We start from the raw sequence: 11279 nt of genomic DNA, 5'->3' as shown, positions 1-11279 counted from the left end.
CTAGAGGTCAGGGCAGGCGTGGGAGCGCACTCTTCACTTATCTCCGTTATCAATGCCTTACTGGGGACACAGAGAGAGAGAAAGGGGAGAGAGTACTGGGAATCAGTCTAGCACGTTGCACTTGTATCATAACAGAATAATGTGTTAATCACAACTGTTGTGTTTCTGGCCATTTCACTTCTGTCAATATCTAGTGGTTAAGGAAATGTGGGTTATCACGATTTATCATTAAAAACACAAGTGACTTGTGCATCTTGAAAAGTGTTGAAATGGCTATTTGGTTTCTAGATTCAGTAATTATATTGAACCCAAATCACCCCGTGAATACCCACTAATAACTACACTGAAGGGGAAAAAAAAATAACAGGCTACAACAACCCTCGCAAATGATTTTTACCACCATCGCCTCGCAACTTAGTGAACACAGAACTAAAGAACTCCGTGTCCCGACATAGTTGCGTTACCGAATACAACGTTTATAACTACACCGGTGAAATACATCATCCAGTCTGTTTATTTTGGGGGCTACTAGCATAAACCCCCCGCCCTTTTAAAATTGGCCAAATCAAAAAATGCCCAAATAGCGCAATAAAAAAGTTTGAAAACGTCTTCAGAGCAACACTCACCCTTTTTACTGTAGACGACCACCCGTTCTCACAAAGCATTGAAAAGCAAGAGAGGAAATACACTCCAATCCCACTGGTAAATCTTAGCGAAATAAATGACCCTGAGGCGTATTTTACAACCCAAACTTCGAAACACTGCGATGGAGGCCGTCTTCTATTAGTAGGCGTTAGTCTACAAATACAAGTCTTCCTTTCAGGCAGGAAAAATAAAGATGTTCTCCTTTATGCGTTGGTGAAATCTAAGGAGCGTCTTGCGTCTTCTTCGTTAATTCCTATGAAGTAGCCCGACCAACACCGCGAAACTGAAGCTTCTTGCGTAAACTACTCGCTATAATTAGCTGTTGCTTCCAGTTGAAAGCTCACCAAAACGGCATTAGAAAGTAGACTAGTAGGTTTAAACCTCCCACAAACCTTGACTTGGATAGGATAGAGTTGTCTATGGATACAAACCGACTGCTGCGCTATCACGGGAAGAAGGAGAGGCTGAGATTTACATAGAGGCGGGACGACGGTAAGGAGGCTCCGCCTACCGGTTAAAGGACAGAATCATTTCCAGGAGTCCTTTTCAAGACCGTTAAAATGCCTAACGGGACCTGATTGGACAACAGGTAGTTCGTTATAACACAGACATTATTCTAACCATGACATGGGCGGCATTTCATTTAAACAAGGGTAGGGCTTTGCATATGTTGCAATAATACAAGTGTGTGTGTGTGTGTGTGTGTGTATGTGTGTGTGTGTGTGTGTGGTGTGTGTGTGTGTGTGTGTATGTGTGTGTGTGTGTGTGGTGTGTGTGGTGTGTGTGTGTGTGGTGTGTGTGTTGTGCCGGACATATGGCTGTGGTGTCTGATGTCCTAACCTGCTTCCTATATCTTTGTAATCATTATCAACGTTGTGATGTGAAAGACCCCTCACTGTCTCTCAATCGATAGGGAAGCAAAGCCAGCGCTCTGCTAGGCCAAGTACATCTGATCAACAGCTGCTGACGGACAAACACACAACACACACACACAGCTGGTGTCGACTCACAAACAGACAAAAACACATGCATGGAGAAACAGGCAGATACTGGTACTTCTCTACACCTAAAATCATACTTGGAAGCTATTGTGGAATGTGAATCAATGTGAGTGTATTATATACGGAACAACAATATAAACTCAATATATATATAGAGAGCAGTAGATAATGGGCTGACTGAGGGATAGAGCCAGTAGATAATGGGCTGACTGAGGGGGATAGAGCCAGTAGATAATGGGCTGACTGAGGGAGGATAGAAAGCCAGTAGATAATGGGCTGACTGAGGGGGATAGAGCCAGTAGATAATGGGCTGACTGAGGGATAGAGCCAGTAGATAATGGGCTGACTGAGGGGGATAGAGCCAGTAGATAATGGGCTGACTGAGGGGGATAGAGCCAGTAGATAATGGGCTGACTGAGGATAGAGCCAGTAGATAATGGGCTGACTGAGGGGGATAGAGCCAGTAGATAATGGGCTGACTGAGGGGATAGAGCCAGTAGATAATGGGCTGACTGAGGATAGGCCAGTAGATAATGGGCTGACTGAGGGATAGAGCCAGTAGATAATGGGCTGACTGAGGGGATAGAGCCAGTAGATAATGGGCTGATAATGGGCTGACTGAGGATAGACCAGTGATAATGGGCTGACTGAGGGGATAGAGCCAGTAGATAATGGGCTGACTGAGGGGATAGAGCCAGTAGATAATGGGCTGACTGAGGGGATAGAGCCAGTAGATAATGGGCTGACTGTGAGGGGGATAGAGCCAGTAGATAATGGGCTGACTGAGGGGATAGAGCCAGTAGATAATGGGCTGACTGAGGGGATAGAGGCCAGTAGATAATGGGCTGACTGAGGCTGGCTAGAGAGCCGGTAGATAATGGGCTGACTGAGGGGATAGAGCCAGTAGATAATGGGCCAGTGACTGACTGAGGGGATAGAGCCAGTAGATAATGGGCTGACTGAGGGGATAGAGCCAGTAGATAATGGGCTGACTGAGGGGATAGAGCCAGTAGATAATGGGCTGACTGAGGGGGATAGAGCCAGATAATGATAAGATAATGGGCTGACTGAGGGGGATAGAGCCAGTAGATAATGGGCTGACTGAGGGGGATGAGATAGAGCCAGTAGATAATGGGCTGACTGAGGGGAGCCAGTAGATAATGCCAGTAGATAATGGGCTGACTGAGGATAGAGCCAATGATAATAGGCTGACTGAGGGATAGAGCCAGTAGATAATGGGGCTGACTGAGGGGATAGAGCCAGTAGGTAATGGGCTGACTGAGGGGATGACAGTGATAATGGGCTGACTGAGGGGATAGATAAGTAGATAATGGGCTGACTGAGGGCCAGTAGATAATGAGCCAGTAGATAATGGGCTGACTGAGGGAGGAGCCAGTAGATAATGGGCTGACTGAGGGGAGAGAGCCAGTAGATAATGGGCTGACTGAGGGGATAGAGCCACTAGATACCAGTAGATAATGGGCTGACTGAGGATAGAGCCAGTAGATAATGAGCCAGTAGATAATGGGGCTGACTGAGGGGATAGAGCCAGTAGATAATGGGCTGACTGAGGATGATAGAGCCAGTAGATAATGGGCTGACTGAGGAGATCAAGGCAGTAGATAATGAAGCGACTGAGGAGATAGAGGCCGAATGGAATAATGGGCTGACTGAGATAGAGCCAGTAGATAATGGGCTGACTGAGGATAGAGCCAATGAATAATGGGCTGACTGAGAGGGATAGAAAACCAGTAGATAATGGCCGGACTGAGGGGATAGATAATGCCAGAGGATAGATTAATGGGCTGACTGATGTAGAGCCAATGAATAATGACTGAGATAGAGACCCAGGCAGATAATGGGCTGACTGAGGGGGGTAGATAATAAGGCTGACTAAGGGGATGAAACCCACAGTAGATAATGGCCTGACTGAGGATGAGCCAGTAGATAGTAGGCTGACTGAGATAGAGCAGTAGATAATGGGCTGACTGAGGGGGGATAGAGCCATAGATAATGGGCTGACTGGGGGGATAGAGCCAGTAGATAATGTTAGATAGGCTGACTGGGGGATAGAGCCAGTAGATAAGCTAGGCTGACTGAGGGGATAGAGCCAGTAGATAATGGGCTGACTGAGGGGGATAGAGCCAGTAGATAATGGGCTGACTGAGGGGATAGAGCCAGTAGATAATGGGCTGACTGAGGGGATATGACAGCCAGTAGATACTGATGACTGAGGGGATAGAGACAGTAGATAATGGGCTGACTGAGAGGGATAGAGCCAGTAGATAATGGGCTGACTGAGGATAGAGCCAGTAGATAATGGGCTGACTGAGGGGAGCAGAGCCAGTAGATAATGGGCTGACTGAGGGGATAGAGCCAGTAGATAATTGGCTGACTGAGAGATAGAGCCAATGGAGAGATAGATAATGGGCTGACTAGAGGATCGAGCCAGTAGATAATGGGCTGACTGAGGATAGAGCCAGTAGATAATGGGAAGGACTGAGGGGATAGAGCTAGTAGATAATGGGCTGACTGAGGGATAGAGCCAGTAGATAATGAGCAGTAGATAATGGGCTGACTGAGGTGATAGAGCCAGTAGGTAATGGGCTGACTAGGGGGATAGAAACCCCAGTAGATAATGGCTGACTGAGGGAGTAGAGCCAGCAGATAATGGGCCGACTGAGGAGAGAGCCAGTAGATAATGAGCTGACTGAGGGGACAGAAGCCCAGTAGATAATGGCTGACTGGAGGGGATAGAGCCAGTAGATAATGGGACTGACTGAGGGGATAGAGCCAGTAGATAATGGGCTGACTGAAGGGATAGAGGCAGTAGATACGGGCTGACTGAGGGGGATAGAGCCAGTAGATAATGCGACTGACTGAGGATAGAGCCAGTAGATAATGGCAGTTAATGACTGACTAGAGGATGAAACCAGTAGATAATGAGCCAGTAGATAATGGGCTGACTGAGGGGGAGATAAACCAGTAGATAATGAGCCTGAGATAGACAATAATGGGCTGACTGAGGGGGATAGAGCCAGTAGATAATGGAAGACTGACTGAGGGATAGAGCCAGCAGACAATGGGCAAACTGAGGATGGGAGCCAGAGGGGAGGAGCCAGTAGATAATGGAGCTGAGCTAGGGGATGGAGCCAGTAGATAATGAGCTGACTGAGGGATAGAGCCAGCAGGTACGGGGCTGACTGAGGGGAGATAATGAGCCAGCAGATAATGGGCTGACTGAGGGGGATAGAGCCAGTAGATAATGGGCTGACCAGTGAGGGGATAGAGATAAACCAGTAGATAATGGGCTGACTGAGGATGGGTAGATAATGAGCCAGTAGATAATGGGCTGACTGAGGGGATAGATAATAGCCAGTAGATAATGGGCTGACTGAGGGGATAGAAGCCAGTAGATAATGGGCTGACTGAGGGGGATAGAGCCAGGAATAGATAATGGGCTGACTGAGGGGATGAAACCAATGAATAATGAACGGGCCGACTGAGGGATAGAGCCAGTAGATAATGAGCCAGTAGATAATGGGCTGACTGAGGGGATAGAGCCAGTAGATAATACGGGCTGACTGAGGGGATAGAGCCAGTAGATAATGGGCTGACTGAGGGGGATAGAGCCAGTAGATAATGGGCTGACTGAGATGACAGAGCCAGTAGATAATGAGGCTGACTGGGGAGTAGATAATGGGCTGACTGAGGGATAGATAATGGGCTGAGGCTGACTGAGGGGGATAGAGCCAGTAGATAATGGGCTGACTGAGGGGATAGAGCCAGTAGATAATGGGCTGACTGAGGGGATAGAGCTAGCAGATAATGAGCCAGTAGATAATGGGCTGACTGAGGGGGATAGAGCCAGTAGATAATGAGCCAGTAGATAATGGGCTGAATGGAGGGAGAGCCAGTAGATAATGGGCTGACGAGGGATAGAGCCAGTAGATAATGGGCTGACTGAGGGGGATAGAGCCAGTAGATAATGGGCTGACTGAGGGGATAGAGCCAGTAGATAATGGGCTGACTGAGAGGATAGAGCCAGTAGATAATGGGCTGACTGAGGGGATAGAGCCAGTAGATAGAGGGGGATAGAGCCAGTAGATAATGGGCTGACTGAGGGGGATAGAGCCAGTAGATAATGGGCTGACTGAGGGGGATAGAGCCAGTAGATAATGGGCTGACTGGAGGGATAGAGCCAGTAGATAATGGGCTGACTGAGGGGGATAGAGCCAGTAGATAATGGGCTGACTGAGGGGGAAATGATGGGCCGACTGAGATATAGAGCCAGTAGATAATGGGCTGACTGAGGGGATAGAGCCAGTAGATAATGGGCTGACTGGAGGGGGATAGAGCCAGTAGGTAATGGTCTGACTGAGGGGATAGAGCCAGTAGATAATGGGCTGACTGGATAGGGATAGAGCCAGTAGATAATGGGCTGACTGAGGGGGATAGAGCCAGTAGATAATGACTGAGGGGATAGAGCCAGTAGATAATAGCCATAGATAATGGGTCAATTGGAGGATAGAGCCAGTAGATAATGGGCTGACTGAGGGATAGAGCCAGTAGATAATGGGACTGACTGAGGGGGATAGAGCCAGTAGATAACAGGCTGACTGAGGGGATAGAGCCAGAAGATAAGTAGATAGAGCCAGTAGATAATGGGCTGACTATAGACAGGATGGGCTAATTGAGGGGATAGAGCCAGTAGATAATGTAACACTGAGGGGACAGAGCCAGTAATGGGCTGACTGAGGGGATAGAGCCCGTGAATAAATGGGCTGACTGAGGATAGAGCCAGTAGATAATGGGCTGACTGAGGGGATAGAGCCAGTAGATAATGGGCTGAGGGGGATAGAGCCAGTAGATAATGGGCTGACTGAGATAGATAGAGCCCAGTAGATAATGGGCTGACTGAGGGAAAGCCAGGACAACAGATAGAGAGGACCAGTAGATAATGGGCTGAGCTGAGATACGGGCCGACTGACCAGTAGATAACAGAGCTGACTGATAATGTACGACTGAGGATAGAGCCAGTAGATAATGGGCTGACTGAGGGGGATAGAGCCAGTAGATACTGAGGGGATAGAGCCAGTAGATACGGCTGACTGAGGGGGATAGAGCCAGTAGATAATGGGCTGACTGAGGGGATAGAGCCAGTAGATAATGGGCTGACTGAGGGGATAGAGCCAGTAGATAATGGGCCGACTAAGCCAGTAGATAATGGGCTGAGAATAGAGCCAGTGATAATGGGGACTGATAGAGCTAGTAGATAATGAGGGGGATAGAGCAGTAGATAATGGGCTGACTGAGGGGATAGGAGTAGATAATGGGCCAGGGGGATAGATAATGGGCTGACTGAGGGGGATAGAGCCAGTAGATAATGGGCTGACTGAGGGGGATAGAGCCAGTAGATAATGGGCTGACTGAGGGGGATAGAGCCAGTAGATAATGGGCTGACTGAGGGGATAGAGCCCAGATAGATAATAGAGCCAGTAGATAATGGCTGACTGAGGGGATAGAGCCAGTAGATAATGGGCTGACTGAGGGGATAGAGCCAGTAGATAATCGGCTGACTGAGGATAGAGCCAGTAGATAATGAGCTGACTGAGGGGGGATAGAGCCAGTAGATAATGAGCCAGTAGATAATGGGCTGACTGAGGGGGGATAGAGCCAGTAGATAATGGGCTGACTGAGGGGATGATAGAGCCAGTAGATAATGGGCTGACTGAGGGGGGATAGAGCCAGTAGATAATGGGCTGACTGAGACCTCTAGAAGGCCAGGTTATGTAGACCTCTAGAAGGACGGTGACGTAGACCTCTAGAAGGTCACCTGGCCTTCTAGGTGTCACTGAACGGGATTCATTATCATCAACCCTGAACTGTCTTGTCTGATAACACACACCTGGTTCCCATTTCCCCCTGATCAGTATGTGTATATATGTGCCCTCTGTTCCCTGTTGTCAGTTATTGTTACCAACTCTTGTGAGTACCTGTGCTACCATGTCCGCTGGTCTTGTGAGTACCTGTGTTACCATGTCCGCTGGTCTTGTGAGTACCTGTGTTACCATGTCCGCTGGTCTTGTGAGTACCTGTGTTACCATGTCCGCTGGTCTTGTGAGTACCTGTGTTACCATGTCCGCTGGTCTTGTGAGTACCTGTGTTACCATGTCCGCTGGTCTTCTGAGTACCTGTGTTACCATGTCCGCTGGTCTTGTGAGTACCTGTGTTACCATGTCCGCTGGTCTTGTGAGTACCTGTGTTACCATGTCCGCTGGTCTTGTGAGTACCTGTGTTACCATGTCCGCTGGTCTTCTGAGTACCTGTGTTACCATGTCCGCTGGTCTTGTGAGTACCTGTGTTACCATGTCCGCTGGTCCTGTGAGTACCTGTGTTACCTTGTCCGCTGGTCTTGTGAGTACCTGTGCTATCTTGTCTGCTGGTCTTGTGAGTACCTGTGTTGCCATGTTTGCTGGTCTTGTGAGTACCTGTGCTACCTTGTCCGCTGGTCTTGTGAGTACCTGTGCTACCATGTCCGCTTGTCTTGTGAGTACCTGTGCTACCATGTCCGCTTGTCTTGTGAGTACCTGTGCTACCATGTCCTTTGGTCTTGTGAGTACCTGTGCTACCATGTCCGCTGGTCTTGTGAGTACCTGTGCTACCATGTCCGCTGGTCTTGTGAGTACCTGTGCTACCATGTCCGCTGGTCTTGTGAGTACCTGTGTTACCATGTTCGCTGGTCTTGTGAGTACCTGTGCTACCATGTCCGCTGGTCTTGTGAGTACCTGTGTTACCATGTCCGCTGGTCTTGTGAGTACCTGTGCTACCATGTCCGCTGATCTTGTGAGTACCTGTGCTACCATGTCCGCTGGTCTTGTGAGTACCTGTGCTACCATGTCCGCTGGTCTTGTGAGTACCTGTGCTACCATGTCCGCTGGTCTTGTGAGTACCTGTGCTACCATGTCCGCTGGTCTTGTGAGTACCTGTGCTACCATGTCCGCTGGTCTTGTGAGTACCTGTGTTACCATGTCCGCTGGTCTTGTGAGTACCTGTGCTACCATGTCCGCTGGTCTTGTGAGTACCTGTGCTACCATGTCCGCTGGTCTTGTGAGTACCTGTGCTACCATGTCCGCTGGTCTTGTGAGTACCTGTGCTACCATGTCCATTGGTCTTGTGGAGTACCTGTGCTACCATGTCCCTGCCATCTTGTGGTGCAATTTTGTGCTGTTGTATCACGTCTGATAAGATGCACACACACACACACACACACACACACACACACACACACATACACACACACACAAACGCGCAAGACGCATGGAGGACACACACACACATCATATACAAGACAACACACCAATTGTCACCAATAAAGTCAAATCTCTCACTGTCAACACCGTTGAGGATGGTTCACTCGGTTTCCTCTTCAAAAATTGCCCTGATCTGAATAACAAATAAGAGTTATTTGAATGGAATCTAATGATTTAATGATTGGCCAAGTGATTTGCATTAGTGCATCTGAATAGGATGTGTGTGTGTGTGTGTGTGTGTGTGTGTGTGTGTGTGTGTGTGTGTGTGTGTGCATCTGAATAGGATGTGTGTGTGTGTGTGTGTGTGTGTGTGTGTGTGTGTGTGTGTGTGTGTGTGTGTGTGCATCTGAATAGGATGTGTGTGTGTGTGTGTGCATCTGAATAGGATGTGTGTGTGTGTGTGTGTGTGTGTGTGTGTGTGTGTGTGTGTGTGTGTGTGTGTGTGTGTGTGTGTGTGTGTGTGTGTGTGTGTGTGTGTGTGTGTGTGTGCATCTGAATAGGATTTGTGTGTGTGTGTGTGTGCATCACAGAATAGGATTGTTTCTGACATGTTTTGTTATTCACAGCACTTAGTGACAATACAGGAACAGAGATGGTAATGAAACATCCCTGGCTCCTGGCTGAGCTGTGTGTGTGTGTGTGTGTGTGTGTGTGTGTGTGTGTGTGTGTGTGTGTGTGTGTGCGTGTGTGTGTGTGTGTGTGTGTGTGTGTGTGTGTGTGTGTGTGTGTGTGTGTGTGTGTGTGTGTGTGTGTGTGTGTGTGTGTGTGTGTGAAGAGATATGAACTGGCAGTGGGAGGTCCACCTTGCGTCTTAAATGTGGTTAATGAGAGTTAATTGCTCTTTGAAAAGCAAGAGTGTCACGAAGCCATTGGGGGAAGATGCACAAACGTAGAGCCACAGTTTGTCAAAAATAGACCGTGTCTAGAACGCTAAGATGACGAGAGGTTTATTTATCGGCAGTACTGTGTGTTCGCAAAGACCAGCTGGTACTGAGACACTGCTCTCATGCTGTCTCTTTGAGATGCAATATCTCTTCAGCTCTGAGTCAGTGTGGGGAACTGCTCTGAGTCAGTATGGGGGAACAGCTCTAAGTCAGTGTGGGGAACAGCTCTGAGTCAGTATAGGGAACTGCTCTAAGTCAGTATGAACTGCTCTAAGTCAGTGTGGGGAACTACTCTAAGTCAGTATGGGTTGAACAGCTCTAAGTCAGTATGGGGAACAGCTCTAAGTCAGTGTGGGAACAGCTCTGAGTCAGTGTGGGGAACAGCTCTAAGTCAGTGTGGAGAACAGCTCTGTGAGTCAGTGTGGAGAACAGCTCTGGAGTCAGTATGGGGTACAGCTCTGAGTCAGTATGGGGTACAGCTCAGAGTCAGTATGGGGAACAGCTCTGAGTCAGTGCGGGAACAGCTCTGACTGTCAGTGTGGAGAACAGGTCTGAGTCAGTGTGGGGAACAGCTCTGAGTCAGTATGGGGTACAGCTCTGACTGTCAGTGTGGAGAACAGGTCTGGAGTCAGTATGGGGAACAGCTCTGAGTCAGTGCGGGAAGACAGCTCTGACTGTCAGTGTGGAGAACAGGTCTGAGTCAGTGTGGGGAACAGGTCTGAGTCAGTGTGGGGGTACAGCTCTGAGTCAGTATGGGGTACAGCTCTGGAGACAGTATGGGAACAGCTCTGGTCAGTATGGGAACAGCTCTCTGAGTCAGTGCGGGAATAGCTCTGACTGTCAGTGTGGCCAGAGAGGCTGGAGTCTGAGTCAGGGGGAACAGCTCTGGAGTCAGTGTGGAGAACAGCTCTGACTCAGTGGGAACAGCTCTGACTGTCAGTGTGGAGAACAGGTCTGAGTCAGTGTGGGGAACAGCTCTGAGTCAGTATGGGGAACTGCTCTAAGTCAGTGTGGAGAACAGCTCGGACTCAGTGTGGAGAACAGCTCTTACTGTCAGTGTGGGGAACACGTGGCTAAGAGACCCCTACGTGGCTAAGAGACCCTCATGGCTAAGAGACCTATGTGGCATAGAGACCCTACGTGGCTAAGAGACCCTACGTGGCATAGAGACCCTCGTGGCTAAGAGACCCTACGTGGCATAGAGACCCTATGTGGCTAAGAGACCCTACGTGGCTAAGAGACCCTCGTGTGGCATAGAGACCCTATGTGGCTAAGAGACCCTATGTGGCTAAGAGACCTCTACGTGGCCAAGAGACCCTATGTGGCCAAGAGACCCTATGTGGCTAAGACCCTATGTGGCCAAAGAGACCTGTGTGGCCAAGAGACCTACGTGGCTAAGAGACCCTACGTGGCATAGAGACCCTATGTGGCTAAGA

General features: G+C 48.9%; 1 protein-coding gene across 1 annotated transcript; it reads right to left on the bottom strand.

Annotated features, from left to right (window-relative positions):
* Positions 1–7622: 7622 nt before the first annotated feature.
* LOC135566730 (protein rtoA-like) lies at positions 7623–8843 on the bottom strand. Its single transcript, XM_065014355.1, has one exon. It carries the CDS (start codon positions 8841–8843, stop codon positions 7623–7625), a length of 1221 nt encoding a protein of 406 aa, XP_064870427.1.
* Positions 8844–11279: the final 2436 nt, after the last annotated feature.

Source organism: Oncorhynchus nerka, unplaced genomic scaffold, assembly GCF_034236695.1.
Source record: "Oncorhynchus nerka isolate Pitt River unplaced genomic scaffold, Oner_Uvic_2.0 unplaced_scaffold_3557, whole genome shotgun sequence".
Lineage (NCBI taxonomy): Eukaryota > Metazoa > Chordata > Actinopteri > Salmoniformes > Salmonidae > Oncorhynchus > Oncorhynchus nerka.
Note: the sequence above shows the minus strand (reverse complement) of the source record. Positions and strands in the feature narration are given on the sequence as shown.

Excerpts from the sequence above, each read along its gene's own strand:
- LOC135566730 (XM_065014355.1), bottom strand. The coding sequence starts at position 8,843 with ATGGTAGCACAGGTACTCCACAAGACCAATGGACATGGTAGCACAGGT.